Consider the following 15,730-nt stretch of genomic DNA (forward strand, 5'->3'; position numbering starts at 1 on the left):
AGATTTAAACTCAGATACTCCTGACTCCAGGGCTGGTGCTCTATCCACTGCACCCCCTGGCTGCCCCTCAAACTTGATTTTTAAAAACAGAAATTTGAAATCCAAAAAAATCACTTGTCCAAGGTCAATCAACCAATTGATCAATTAACATTTATTAAGTACCTGTTGTTCTGTTTTTTTCAGTCATGTCTGATTCTCCATGTCTTCATTTGGGGATTTTCTTGGCAAAGATGCTGAAGTTGTTTGCCATATCCTTCTCCAACTCATTTTACAGATGAGGAAACTGAGGCAAGGAGGGTTAAGTGACTTTGCCAGGGGCACACAGCTAGTAAGTGTCTGAAGCTGAATTTAGGAAGCTGGGTCTTCTTGCCTCTAGGCATCCATGAAGCTCCACCAAGGCTAACATGTGTCTGAAGCTGGATTTTAATTCAGGAAGATGAGTCTTCCTATCTCCAGATCCAGTGCTCTAGCCACTGCACCACCTCACTGCCTTATTTAAATAGCCACTCTGTACCAAAGCCTTGTGAGCTAAGTGCTGGAGGTATAAAGACAAAAATATATTCTACAAGGGGAGACAACATGCACCTAAATAAGTATGCATAAACATACAAAATAAATACAGGGCAATTGGAGGGGGAGGACACTAGAAATAACCTCCCAAAGAAGGAGACACTTGAACTACATCTGATGGATGGAAGTGAGGAGGGAATGCATTTCCAATATAGGAAAGCCCACCCATGCCAAGTCACAGGGGAGAGATATGGAGTCATGGGTGAGGAGCAGCTCTAGAGTCTGGTAGGGGAGTGGTGTTCGATATGGCAGAAAAAGTAGCTTGGGGTCAGCTTTTACATGTCAAACAGAAGAATCTATTTTTCTCTAAAGGCAACAGGGAGCCTAAGATGTTCAATTTTGAGAGGGATGAGATGTGATGTGGTCAGCTCTGGGCTAATGTGGAATTGAACCCAGCTACTCCCACTGCAAGTCTTTTCTGCTTTCTACTGTACCAGGCTGCCTTTCTATTTGATAAGATAGCCATCAGTTTATGAGCCTCAGGGTTTTATAGCACCAGTAGTCCATAGCTAACTCAAATATAATCAGTATATAACAAATTTTACTCAGATATAACCAGGTGGTAGTGCTAACTCATAATCACAAATTGTCAGAGTTGTAAAAACCATCTAACACTATGACTTGTTCCTTAATGATCCTTAATAAATATTGACTGATGCCTATAGCCTGACCGATACCTAAACAAGAACCCCCTCTCTGACAAGCCCACCAAACTTTATTTGATGACCTCTATCTCCTGAAGCATCCCTTTCCCTTTGGGACAGATTAGGTCTATCTCAAATAATTAGGACACCTTTCCTTAGCTATTGGACCTCAATTGACCATTTACAACTTCCTCCTGTTTCTTCCCTCTGGGATAAACTGAACAAGTCACCAGTCTATTCCCTCTTTCCTGACAAAGTCTTTTCAGATACCTGAAATCAACTGTCTTGCTCCCCATCCCCCCCCAACCCTCTCTTCTTCAGGGTAAATGGTACCAGTTAATAGTCATTGAGGGTGGTCTCTAGACCCATCTCTATCCCATCTCTTGACATGGTCCAGTTGCCACCTCCTTCTCTTCCCCCTCCTGTGGAGTTCCAGAAAGAAATCCCTCTAATGAAAAGAACAGGAAGATCACTCAAGGATGTCTCTTTTGAGCAGTTAATTCTTGTGTCCTTGTATAAACTTCTATTGGTCTTTCATTTTCCCTTCATAGACTTCATGCTCCATGAAGGCAAGGACAAAGTTTAGCCAATGCTAGTTCTTGGCCCTCAGAAAGGACAGTTGGACAGATGGGTACTGTGGGTGGGCCTAGTCTTCACTGGACACAACCAAAGAGTGATTCTTACACAACAACTTGTAAAGAAAAGGGAGACTTGACACAAAGGAGTTGTTGGTAACGGTGATGGGGAGTTTGGTGATGGTGGTGATGGGAACAGTGAAGCCTGATAAGGGAATGAGTGCCCCAGAAGAATAATACCATTCTATTAGATCTTTGTGGAGGAGCTAGCAGTAAGTCCCAGAAGCCTTTGACCATAGTTCAGGAATTTGGGAAAGCCAAGGGAAGGCAAGTGACTTTCCTAAGGTCACCCTTTCCTAAGCGATTAGAAGAGAGAAACTTTTAACATTCAGTGACACCCCTCTTTGGGAGATTCTTCATTGTGTTCACCCACCTAGGTCCAATCTTCTCCTTCAGTTTGACCCAGAACTTGCTCCCTAAGTCTCTTGTTTTGAGGCTAGGGAGGATGGGAGGGAGGCAGGCAGTCCATAAATCATAAGCAAGGCCCCAGGGCAGGCCAGGCCGTGTGATACAACCATGGCAAAGCTGGGGCTTTCTCCTGCCAGAGGGGAAACAAGTGGGGAGCGGGGGCTGGCAGCCCAGGCCCCAGCGACGCAATCCGTCTGCTATGCACCCAGAGGCCTGGCCTGTATTTATTTATGCTGAGCGTGTATTTATATCAGCCCCTTTCTTATTAATACAGCAGGAAATTGCTGGAATAGTTGCATACCTGGCTGGCTGGCTGGACAGGACCGGGCTTCAGCCAAGAAACATAGGGGCTCTGGCCGGCTCCTCAGCGTCTGGGGCTCAACTTCCTCCAAACAAGCACACAGGGTCTAGGGCCCCTACAAGCTTTAATTGGGCTGGACCCTTAACAGGAAAGTGTTCCTTGGCCCCCATTCCAAGCCCTGAGTCCCCAATCCCTAACACTGAGTCCCCAGCCCTAACCCTGAACATGCGAACCTGGCCCAATCTTGAATCCCAACTATCTCATCCTTGACCACAAGTCGCCATCCTTCACACCAAGTCTCTCTCACTGATGCTGAACCCCCATCCCTTTATCTTGCTCCCATCTTCTTCTCACACCTAGCTCTCATTTTGGTCCTTAGCCACACTAGCTGTATCTTTGGTGCTTGTCTCAATGAGTCACCCAAGTAAGAGAGATCAGGGCAGAGAGGTCATTTGTGGATGTCCTGCCCTCCACCAATCCAACACACACAGAAAACTCCCCAAGGGTAGAGGCTACATCTCTTTCATGTGACTGCGTGCTCTCTACAGGCAGAGATTCTATCTCTTCAACCAGACCAAAAGGTCAGCCAAGTTATGAGGAATATCTAAAGGCCATCTAGCACACCCCCTTGGGCCATCCAGCACAACTCCTTGTCACTGGCCAATGTCCTTCCAGTCCATGGTTATCTGTTTTCTATTTTCCTATTCAGAGATAAAGACTCTACCACCTCTCTTAGTCACCCATTTGGCATCAAGTCAAAGTCTTTAATCCATAACAGAGGAACCTCATGGCGGACATAGGCGGAGAGGAAAGGCATGAGATTCAAAGTCAGAGGACCAGGGTCTGAATCTTGGCTCTTCTATTTACTCCTCCTCTCCCTATAAAATGAGTGATCTATATGGTCCCCACCAGTTCTAGATGCTAGGTGGTGCAGTGAATAGGCGCAGGAGGACCTGAGTTCAAATGTTACCCTAGATATTTAATCCTTACTTAACTGTGTGGCCTTGGGCAAGTCACTTAACCCCATTACCTTGCCAAAAAAAAAAAAAGAATAGTTAGGTGTTGCAGTGGATAGAGCACTGGACCTGGAATCAGGAAGACTAATCTTCATGTATTCAAATCCCAACTCAATCTGGGCAATCCTTGGCAAGTCACTTAATCCTGATTGCCTCAGTTTGCTCATCTGCCAAATGGAGAAGGAAATGGCAAAGCATTCCACTATCTTTGCCACAAAAAACCCAAAAGGGGTCAAAAAGAATTGGACACAATTAAAAATGACCAAACAAGAACAACAAAAATCTCCATTGGAGATGTGATATAGAGAGGCAGAGTGATAGAAGAGAACAGAACTAGATATGGAGGAAAAAGAACATTAGATATGGAATCCAAGGACCCAGACTCTCCTAATTCTATCTCTGACACATTACTTGGTGACTTTGAGGATATCACTTAACATTGCTCATCTATAAATCACCTCTAAGGTCCCTTCTAGTTCTAAATCTATGATCATATAGATGCTACCCATTCGCATCTATCAAGTTGGTAGCCTTTTATCCATGTCATCCTATTAGTCTGTCATGGGAGGAAGGGTAATTCTATGATCATATAGATCCTACTCGTCTATGTCTGTCATAGGGGCAGTGTTTACACAGTATGTTTTCATTGCTTTCGCTTGACATAAAGAGAATAGCTTCATGAAAAGTTCACCTTGAAAGTCACAAAGACAAGCTTTGCATGATCTTAATAAATCTTTGTTCAGTTTAAATAAAGCAGAAGTGGGTAAACATTAAATATTTACCTAATAAATATAGGAGTGAAGCAAGGGTGCTCCATTCCCTCTACTGTCATTTAATACAGTTCTAGAAATGCTAGTGATAGTAATGACAAAGAGAAAAAAATAAATATATAATGAAGGGAGGAGAAACAAAAATGATTCCTCCTTGCTAAGGACATGATGACTTAGAAAACCCCCGAGAATCAGCAATCTATACATCTGTACACTGTACACTGAAATGAGAGCAAAAAGATTGGTTAGGTCTCTATTGCCATAATCTAAATGGATAGTAATGAAGATAGTAATTAGTAAATAAATTCTAAGATGGTATCAGAAGGAATAGAGAAGAAAGGAATATGAGATTTCTGATGAAGAAATGAAAGGACCTGATTATTCAATGGATGTAGAGGGAGGTAAAGGAAGGGTGGAAAAAAAAATCAAAAATGATTCCAAGGTTTAAATCAGAGTAGACCTAGCAAATGAATTTCATTTTAGCTCCTAGTGCTATTCCTGCCCTGATAAAGAAGGGGGGTCAATAGATCAAAGACTTCAAAACTGGAAGGAATCTTAAAGATTACTGAGATTGACTCCTTTATGGAATAGATGAAGAAAATGAGGCTCAGAGCTTCATTATATGTTTGAAGTCATATAAGCAATAGTCGATCTGGGATTTGAGCCCAGGTTATCTGACTTCTAATACAGTGCTCTCCCCTCCCCACTCTGCCCCCCCCCCATTAAGTGCATTATAGACTACACAAACTGGCTGCCAGACTACCCAAAGGCTGTGTCATGGGGGCCCTTTTTTTATCCCTCTTGTTATTTCCCTTCCCACACATACTCATGTCAGCAGTTGGTCTGTGCCCAAGAGGTGTTGAGAAGAGCTCTCTAAATTTTACTGCCATAGCTCAGAAGAATTCAGGGATTTCTGCCTTAGATCCCCAACTTTCCAGACTCCATGAACTTAGTGCAAACACATTTCAAAATGCATGTGGACTGACTACTCCATCCAGGTCAGTCTCCTCAATTCCTGCCCCTACCCAATACGGTTCCCTTCTCTTGGAATGCCATCATCCCTTCCTTCTACCTCATTAGATCCTACTCAAGTGAGGTGAACTTAATTCTTTCATGGGTATGGTTCCTTGAAAATGGAAACAAGGATAAACGCTCAGATACATACTCACTGGCCTAGTCTTTGCCTACAACCCATCCTCAGCTGCCTACTTCAGTCATCTGACCAATTTAGCCTTCCCACTCCCCATAGTCAAATTCAGGCTACAGAAAGATCCCACCTAAGAGTTTTTCATTCTCTGAAGAACACATCAACAGGACATTTCTTCCTGGGACCAAGCCTCCCTATGGAAGGCCTCCAAGGAAGATATGCAGATTCATACAGAGGATAAAAAAGACCGGATGTTCTCAAACTACTTGGTCAGAGTTTCCCAAGGCATTATCCTCAGCCTTGCTTTAGCTTCAACAAGCTCCATTTCTTTACAATGAGGCTCAGAAAAGGAGCCAAAGGAAGATCAGATCACTAGTATCAGGGGATTTCTGCCACTGGTTTCTATAGCCAAGGTACTTTCTGATGTCTAAACACACAAGTTTTCCCAGCATCCTTGGCTACAGTGTTCAGACTTCCAGTTCCCCATGGCTAGATAACTTACTTTATTGGTCTCCTTGCTCTTTTTTGCGTCATTTCTACCAATCACATTTATAGGGTAAATGGGTCTTTTGTTGAGTGCCTTCCAAGAAGGCAGGGAATAAGGGGTTGTATTTCTTCATGAGGGCTAATATCCTTCTAGTCCACTTCCTCCAAGGTAGCTTTCCCTGACCGTGTCAGCCCACACTGATCTCTCCTGCCATCCCATCTCAACCAATAATCTATTCTATGTCTTCTTCTTATGTCCAAGTTGTGACTAGCTGGCTCTACTCTCAGTTCAAGTCTAGAACCTTACAACTGGACATTCCTCAAGGAAAGGATTGGGCAACTGACCACTGAAGTCATCAGCTACCCCAAGGATGCCAGAATTGAGAGACTCACTCCCTGGAAAAAACTCAGAAAATGTTTTGAGAGCTTGCAGGTAAAAACTGAGGCCTGAAGGAGGAGAAAAGCAAAGGTCCGTGACTAGATGGGTTAATCCAGAATGGGATGCCTGCTTTATGGGTCCTTTCCCCAGGGGAGAGTGAGTAAGATGGATTTGCATCCTGGCCTGATGTGACCTCCTAAAGACCAGTATACCAGTTAAGGGGGCTAACATGATCTGGGGACCCTAATCACCTCTTTCCCATTGTACTATAGAATGGTTCCCAGAAAATTATAGGAATTTGATAAAGAATTCTCTTTGGGGCAAAACACACACACACACACACACACACACACACACGCACACGCACACGCACACACATATGCACACACACACAGACTCTCACACCTCCTCCCCTAGCCCCCAAAACCTCCACTGCTCACTCCAACCAAACCACTGAAACCAGAGAAACCGTGGCTGACGCAATTTCCTGAGGGGAGGGAAGGGGAAGCTGATCGTTGAAGTTCTGTGGGTTGGGGAGGAAAGAGGCCTAGAGGGATAGCAGAGGCAGGGAGGCAGGGGGGGAAGTGGGAAGAACAGAAGAAAGTGATATCTAGGGATAGGGCATTAGTAGAATATAAGGGAAAGACTAGGGGAAGCCAAGAAAAAAAGAATGAGGAGGGATCAGAGAGACTGGGAGGAGTGGGAAACAGGGTAAGGAGAGAGAAGGCATGGAAAGATGGAGGAGGAAAGAAAAACTGGGGACAGAATAAGGGCATAGAAGCAGATAAAGAGGGAAAGAAGAGCCAGAGGGACTAAGTTGTATTTTATTAACCATTCAGTATATAGACCCGAGACCAACATCAATTTAAAGTGGACGCCATCTTGTTGAGTATTGTTAACCATGAGGAAAGAACGGGAACAACTGGCTAGTGGAGATGCGAGTTCAGAAAGAGAAAATTATCTGAGGATTTGAGACTCCCCGGCTGATTTGGCAACTTTCAAAACAGGGCTCCCTGTGGGCACAGTTCTCTCCCGTCCCACTAGGGATCCCTGAGGGCAGGGGATGGGGCTCTTCCATCAGCCCAGGTCCCCTGAAGCTAGGACTGTAGCTACTCCCACAGGCTGAAAGTTGACAAAGGATGACAAGTTTCTTCCTCTGTCTCCAGTCCTGGGGAGGTGGTTGAGGACTGAAAAGATATCCATGAAGACAGAATATTGCCCAAATGCATTTGGATGGGGGGTGGGGGGTGAAAGGGAAGCCAAGACTGAGCCTGGGAAATGACCTCTGCAGGACAGCCTCTCTAGCCCGAGGACGTCCATAGCTGGAGCCCTGGGGGCAGCTGACAGGTGACCTCTTCCCTAAGCCTGTTTGCACAGCTGTAACCTCAGGGAGACCAAAGAACCCAGCACATCCCTGGGAACCAGAGTTGGGGGAGGTGGGGGTGGCAGAAAGGAATGTGAGGGGCATCGGGCCAGGACCCCAGGCAGAAACTGGCCCAGTTCCTTGCTCTGTTGATCTTGTAAGAGGACCAGAAGTTCCAATTATCAGTGGGAAAGGGCCAAGGAGTGTGAACAAGTTGTTTAAGGAGGGTGGGGTATGGCGGGGAGGTCTGGGTGGACCCTTCAATGGGTTGAAAGGCATGGGGCAAAAGGAAAGATTGGAGGGAGGAGGGCAGGGCAGGAGAAGTTGTCTAGGGCCTCTGAACCAGAGGAAGTGACAGGTGGAGCCCTACTTGGCCTCAAGCCCATCTAGAGATTGAAGGGGAGGCCAAGGGGTACTCTGGGGCCTGGGTGGGGGGATGTATTTCTTTATTGCCAACTCCAGTGAAGGTAACTTCAGTATGTTATAGAGTGTCAGATTTGGAGTCAGGAAAATTTCTTCAGACTCTATTTTGTGACTTTAAGCTGCCTCAGTCTCCTCATCTGTAAAATGGGCATGATAAAAGAGTATCCACTTCTCAGGGTACTTTTAAGGATCAAACAAGATGTTCCATATAAAGTGCCTTGCAAACCCCAAAGAGGTTTATAAACATTTATAAATAAATGTTGGCTATTAGGATGACTGCTCTGTTCAACAAATCAACAAACCCCCTAAGTGTGGGCATCCTTTGTCCTTTGTTAGAAGAGACACAGATCTGGGGAGAAATAAGCTCAGTTTTGGAGGTATAGACTCCCTTCCCCTCTTTGATGATTTCATTCCTTCCTACATAATTACTATTATGGACCCAGAACTGAGAGAAACTGTAAAGTGTGTCTAGCTCAATCGTCTCATCTTTCAAATTGGGAAACTGAGGCCCAAAGAGAGCCAGTGACTTATCTAGTCAGGGAAAAGATCTCAGAAGTCATTTGATCAAACCCTTCATTTCACACCAGGCAGTAGGTAGCAAAACCAAGATGTGAACCCAAATGTTGAAATCCATCATCCAGAGTGGTCTCGGTCCTGTCCAGTGGTTGCACCCCTCTCCAGAGAGAACTTCCACGTGTGTGTCCCTAGTCTGCCTTCCTCAGCCTATCAGCTGGACAACTCTACCCCCAAACATTGCTGACAGGAGGCAGTGGGGTACAGTGGGAAGGGCCCTGGGCTCAGCAGGCAGTGAACCTGGGTACCAAATTCACTTCTTTGTGCCTCGATTTCTTCATCTGTATGTTGAAGGATTTCTAAAGTCCCTTCTAGCTTCAAAGAATTATATTTACCATGAGTGTTGAAGCTGACTGAACTGGTCACCTGGGGTAGCTATTGTGGTTGGCGGGTCTGGACACTGGGTGGCCAATAGGAGTGGGCAGTTGAGGTAGATGGAAACGTTTCCCTCAGTTTGCTCTTATTCACCACATTTACACATTATTGCCCAATGATTGTTTAATTGTACAGGTCCCCAGACACTTCCCCTCCTAACTTCTTGAAGGCAGATGCTTACATTTTCCATTTGGAATATTGGTGGTGCCTAGGCAGACCTCAGAACACAGCAGAGGCTAAATAAGTGAATTGAATAATGTTGAAGGGGAGATGAAAGACTGAAGGGAAATGGGGTCACACGCTGCCATCCTATCAAGGGCTTCAAGATCCCACCTCCTTTTAGCAGACTCCCCTAACTTGCTGGACAGGGTCCATCGTCCTTTCTCATTCTTCACCTTTTCTGCCTGGACTCAATTCAATTATAAATTTTATAAATGCCCAATCTCGACCTCACCCCATTTCTTAGTGTTTTGATTTTCCCCTCTGTTAAATGGGGCTGAGTGTGGAGAAGAGTATAGGAAAGGGGAGTTAGAAAGCAGAAGCCACAGGTGCCAGGCCCTGTTGGTGGTACAGTGACTTGCCCAAGGTCGCATAGGTAGCACGTAACAGAGGTAGCATTTGAACCCGGCTCCTCTGACAGCAGAGCCATTGTGCCTCCCAAGACCAGATTCTCAAGGGTGGGTCTTCATGCTGTGGCCACAGATATACCAGAGCCACTTTCCAAAGGATTCTTTCTAGAACCAGGAGAATGATCTGAGTTCTTGACCAGTCCCAGTCAGGTCTCTGCCTCCCCCCAACCCACTGGCCTAGACCAGTTCTAACCCCACCCTGGAGCTGAGGTTTCCTCTCTGTTGAGAAAAGAAAAAAAGGCAGGGAGAGAGTGAGAGACCAGAGGCACAGGTGAAAAACAAGGTCTGACATTGTCTGGGTGACCTTGGGCAAGTTACTCCTTGCTGGGCCTCAGTGTCCTCCTCTGAAATATGATGGCGTTGGACTAGACGAACTCTTAAGGTCCCTCAGGTCCTATGATTGGGGACTTGCCCAGAAGGAACATCTCCCCGGTTACCTGAGGGATCCCCTAAGTATGGTGATGTGGCTCCCTCCAGAGCCCGAAACATGGAACTACAGGGGCCTCCCCCTTTTCCAGTCTAGAGAAGTGCCTGCGGGGACCCTTCCTCCACCCTCCAATTCCTCTTCACTGGAGTTTCTTCATGACCACCATTCTCTTTGCCAAAGCAATGGGACCTGGGCATGGTGGGGAGATGTCCTGAACCAAACCTGTACCACCCCCCATTAAGTCCTAAGGATTAAGAAGCCTGGTCAGACAGGAAGTGAACGCTTTCTCTGCCACCAACTATATTCTTATGTCACCTTCTCAAAACCAAGTGATGTTTGAAGGGGGCATGATGAGCAGATGGCACTGGCCCAGAGACCCAGACTCAGTCCTCTGGGAAGCTCAAGCAGTCTGTAGTAATTCCCCCTGAGTGACGGCAGAGAAACACCAACCCTGACCCAAGGGGAACAACCCCCAGAGACCCCAACAATTCAGGGCTAATTTCTCTGGCCCCTGACAATCCTGGCTCTCCAACTCTCTCTGGAGTTAACCCGGTAGTATGAGGGTCCATTTCAGGCAACTAGTTGGCACAGTGGATAAAGCATCAACCCAAGAGTCAGGAGAACCAGAGTTCAAATCTGGTCTGAGATACTTGATAGTGACTAGCTGTGTGACCTTGGGTAGGTCACTTAACCCTGATTGCCTTACATCCAGGACCATCTCCAGTCAGCCTTGTCCCAGATGGCTCTGGAGGAGAAAAGTGAGACTGGTGACTTAGCACAGCACCCCCAATTCAAATCCAATTCATGTACTTGTCATGGCATCACCTCCCTGATGTCATGGTCTTCTTGGAGAACCAAGGACAAACAACATGAGTTTTTATAGTCGGGCTAAAGGCATCTATATTGCCAGTTAGGAAGGGAGGGGGGCTACCCCATCCCATCGGGGTTAGTTTTCAGTAGAGGTGGCTTTCCTGCAAACATACCCTCCCAGTTAGCAGAATATCTCCCAATTAGGGGGCTATAGCCCCACTGATTCTCAACCATGGTCCCGAGAAGGGAGCCCCAAAACCCCAAACAAGCAGCTTCCTCAAGATGGCTCCAAAGACAGTTTATTCATCCACAGCTTGGAGTTCCTCAGGAAGCAATGAGTCCGTGGTACTGTCCTCCCACACCATGTCCATCTCCCCTTCTTGAGCCTGGGCCAGTTGGGTTGTGTGTTCAAAGGCAGCCTGGAGCACATGGGAGACCAGGCAGGTGGCCCAGGTGACAATGTAGGTCAGATGCCATGAGGTAAGGGCTGCTGTGCTCTCCACTTGCCAGTATAATTGCTGCAACAGGCCCAGGAACTCCAGGGTCAAAGGGTTATCCAGCAGCGCCTAGAATAGGTGATGTGTAACCCCAAGGCAAAAGTCGCCTCAATATCCATCCCCACTGACCGCTCCAACATTTCCGTCAAGTGATCACTGACTATGCCCCCATGGATCATCCCTAATATCCTCCCAACTAACCACTCCTAATGACCATTCCCCAACTTCTTCAATTGGTTATCTTCTCCATTGTTTATGACATCTATACAGATGTAACCTTCCTGTTGACTATACCTCCACACACCATTCTAATATTCTACCCTGCTGGCCTAATCAATTGAAAACCCAAGCATCTCCCCCAAATAGCCATCCTAAGAGACCACTCTCTCATTTTTCCTATTTAATATGTCCCTAACATCCACTCCAGATAACTATGCCTATTACCTCTCCAACTGATAGTGTCCCATATGGATTATTCCAACATCTACTTTGACAATCCCAAATAAATCATTCCAACATTTAGTTCTCCTGACCTACTGCTAACCATCAAGACCCATCCTCCAATTAGTCCATGGGAATGGCTAGATAGACCAAGGGTCTGACCTACCATGCCCCCCCATTTCCACCCTCATCAACCACTCCTACTGGTCAATGATATGTCCACTCCCTATGTCTAGGTCTGGCCCGGTCATTAGCCTACTCACCAGTCGCTTCAGCTGCTTGATGCTGAAGCGGTGGGCTGTCTGGCAGAGCTTCCAGGTGATCAGGAGGATCAGCAGGACACCAAGCATCAAGCTTTGAAGCCAATAATGGAGCATATTCTTCCACATGCCCCAGAAACTGCCCAGGTAACCATAGACTGCTTGGCAGAAATGGCAAAGGGCATGAGGAGCATTCAACATGTGGATAAGGACCAGGCTTGGCAGATAGAGAGAGGAAAACAGCAGAGAACTCCATAAAGTCACCAGACTCCTCATTACAGAACTCAGGGGGCAGAAATGACAGGAGCAGGATGGGGCAGGGATCAGGTACTCGGAGACCTCTGCTTTCTGGGCCAACCTTGCTACCCAGTGGTTGAAAAGAAAGATCTTCAGGAGCAGCAAATTGTAGAGATAAAAGAGATTCTGGAAAAGCTAAAAGGGATGAGGGAGGCACAAGAAACCAGCCTTAGTGAGTCAGGGACACAGCAGGGTGGGCATGTAGCAAAGGGACTATGGGACTTCCTTCCAGAAGACACTTCCCAGCATGGCCTGGGAAGTGCTGATCAGAGCCCCAGGTCTGCAACTAGATCCCTAAATGACCTTTGCTAGGATACACACCCTCTCCAGACCTCTTCTATCCAATTGGACTAGAAAATAATTTCTTGATCTGGGGTCCACAACAGTCAGTGAATAGATTTAAGGAGATCTGTAAAGCTGGGTGAGAAAAAAAATCACTCATTTATTTGCACAGACTTTGAATTAAAATTTAGCATTTCTTTAAGATAATTTCTAAGAAGGGGTCTCTTCACAGGCTTCACCAGACTGCCGAGGGGGTAAAACACACAGAAAAAGGTAAGAACGTCAAGGGTCCATCCAGGACTGACTTTTCATGGGGATAAATAATCTCAATGCTCACAGGGATGAGAAAGAACAAAGATACAGATAATCCAACCATTATTGACATTTTACATTGGAGGCATTTTTTAAACTTACTTTTGCACCAGGATATATTTGACGTTCAGGGATGAACATGGGGGAAAAAAAAAGACAGGCGGGGCATTGAAATAGTAGATAGAAGGCTGGATTTGGAGGTAGGAAGACCTGAGTTCAAGATCTGCCTTTTGACCCAGACTGATTGTGTGACCCTGGACAGGTTACCTAATCTGTCATTGCTCCCAGGCCCTAAAACTGAGTTGCAGAGTAGATGAAGATTGACTTGGGAAAGGGAGTTTTTCCTCACTGAGAGTTCTTTATAACAACATGACAGGTCCAGTCTCAAAAAATCATGCAGGAGTGCATGGTGGACATGGACAAATCACAATATAACCATTAAGGGTTGATAGAGAAGACCAGGGATTGGAATAATATGTATGGAAGAAAAGATGGAGACGGTTAGGTGGTACCATGAGCCACCATAATGCATAAAGCACCAGATTTGGACTCAGGAAGACTCAAATTCAGTCTTAGGCACTTAATGATCGTGTGATCTTGGACAAGTCATTTAATCCTATTTGCCTCAGTTTCTTCATCTGTCAAATGAGCTAGAGATGGAAATGGCCAAATCACTCCAGTATCTTTGCCAAGAAAATCCCAAATAGGGTCACAAAGAGTCAGATACAACTAATTGAGTAGACAGCAACAGGTTCAAATAAGATAAATATGGAGAGTCCCGTGGAAACTTCCAAGTGCTATATAAATATCAATTATGATTCTGTCTTGTCTTAACTGATAATGGTAATACAGGGCCAAGCCCATCCCAATGAATTATTGAAAGAAAGTGGTCATAGATTCTTAGATTTAGATACCCTGAGGCCCAGAGAGGAGATCCCCAAGGCTTCTAATTTCAAATCCAAAGTCATTTCCACAGCAGCCTGGTGCTGCCCCATTTTCTTATCATGGAGAAAAACTGATACTCTCAGTCCTACAGAGATCTTGGGGTTCTAGGATTTGGAGGTGAAAGAAACCTTGGGTAGATACTCCATCCAACCTCAACAGTTTGCAGTTGAAGAAACCGAGACGTGTAGTCTTCTAACTTATGAGAACAGTGTTCTTTCCATTCAGTCAAGGGATTAGGGACTGGATTATGATCCTTCCCAAGGTTTGAAGCATCTCAGATTTGGAGAAACCCAGACATCATCTGAGTCAGAGGGTCTTCATCCAGGATTCATGATCCTTTTAAAAAATATTTTGATAACTATATTTCAATTCAATGTGCTTCTTGTATATTTTCAATACTTTGTGCTTTTCAATACTTTAGTCTTAAAACAGGTTCATGAAGGGGCAGCTAGGTGGTACAGTGGATAGAGCACCGGCCCTGGATTCAAGAGGACCTGAGTTCAAATCTGACCGCAGACCTTAATAATTGCCTAGCTGTGTGGCCTTGAGTAAGCCACTTAACCCTATTGCATTAAAAAAAAAAATAGATTCATGAGTTTCAACAGACATGGACTAAAGGAGAACAGAACACAGACAAGGCTGAGAACTCCTGATCTGGACCAATTTCCTGTCCAGTGTTGAAATTATAGATCTCTGAGGGGGGGAGGATCTAGTTCTCACAACAGATAGTCCACTACCTCACGCTGTCTGTTCCATTTTGGTTAGTCCTGTTAGAAAATTCTTTATATTGTCAGAATCTGCCTTGCTATATCTTCCATCTATTACTTCCCTTTCCCATAACAGTCTTTCAGATTTTGAAGACCATGGCCCAGATCCACCCCAAGTTTTCTCTTCTCCAGACTTAGCATCCATCATCCCTCATGTGATGCTTTGCAGTTCTCTCCCTAACCTTCAATTCCTCGCCTTTCCACTCTATGATTCAGATTCATGGCTTTATGATAGAAAGGGGAATTGGAGCAGGTGGTGCCTTCACCCCAAATGGGTGAATCTCTGTAACAGGGGTCTTTTACATGCTCTCTGATAAGTTGGTAGGGGAAAGGTGATAAGAGGCTGTGTAGTTCAACGAGCTTTGGATTCATCTCTGATGCTTAAAAGCTACCTGCATGATCATTCAAACTCAGTCTCCTCATCTGCAAAATAAAGGTGGTGCCCTCGGTGATCTCTGGGGTCTCTTCCAGATAAAAAGCTCAAATCCTATTATCCTATGTCTAGAGATGGGAGACTTTTCCTGGTGAAAAGATCATCCTAGATCAGGAAGACACCCCAGAGACTATGTATTCCAGTCTCCTTACTTTACAGATAGGGAAACTGAGGCCCGGGGAACTAAAGGGGCAAGACCTACCCTGGAAACAAAGTATCTGATAGACGATCTATTGTAATCTAGACTCTGGAGAACCAAGTTATCAGAGGCAGAATGGAGAGGGTGGGTGAAAAGAGAACACAAGGGAGGGAGAATTGGGTAACATCTTAAGTCTTCCTCCCTCCCCCTCCCTAACCCAAACTGGTCTCACCAACACAGAGATCTTTGCTATTTGAAGCACAATCCCTGAAATGCTTGATCGGACTTGGGGAGGGTCTGCCATCCTGATTTTCTCCTGGTCACCTGAACAGTAGATGACTTCACAGATATCCTCTGTGAAAAGGTGCTGTTTCTATGGACGTGTGGTTGCTATGGGATAC

The 15,730-nt window shown here is 45.5% G+C and overlaps 1 protein-coding gene across 1 annotated transcript; it reads right to left on the reverse strand.

The window, feature by feature from the left end:
• Positions 1-11,248: 11,248 nt before the first annotated feature.
• TMEM270 (transmembrane protein 270) lies at positions 11,249-15,725 on the reverse strand. The gene is made up of 3 exons (XM_074190412.1): positions 15,562-15,725; positions 12,158-12,586; positions 11,249-11,522 (listed from the first exon to the last, which is right to left on the reverse strand). The coding sequence occupies exons 1-3, from the start codon at positions 15,631-15,633 to the stop codon at positions 11,256-11,258; spliced, it is 768 nt and encodes a 255-aa protein (XP_074046513.1). The 5' UTR covers positions 15,634-15,725; the 3' UTR covers positions 11,249-11,255.
• Between the last annotated feature and the right edge of the window lie 5 nt (positions 15,726-15,730).

Source organism: Macrotis lagotis, chromosome 5, assembly GCF_037893015.1.
Source record: "Macrotis lagotis isolate mMagLag1 chromosome 5, bilby.v1.9.chrom.fasta, whole genome shotgun sequence".
In the NCBI taxonomy this organism is placed as follows: Eukaryota; Metazoa; Chordata; class Mammalia; order Peramelemorphia; family Peramelidae; genus Macrotis; species Macrotis lagotis.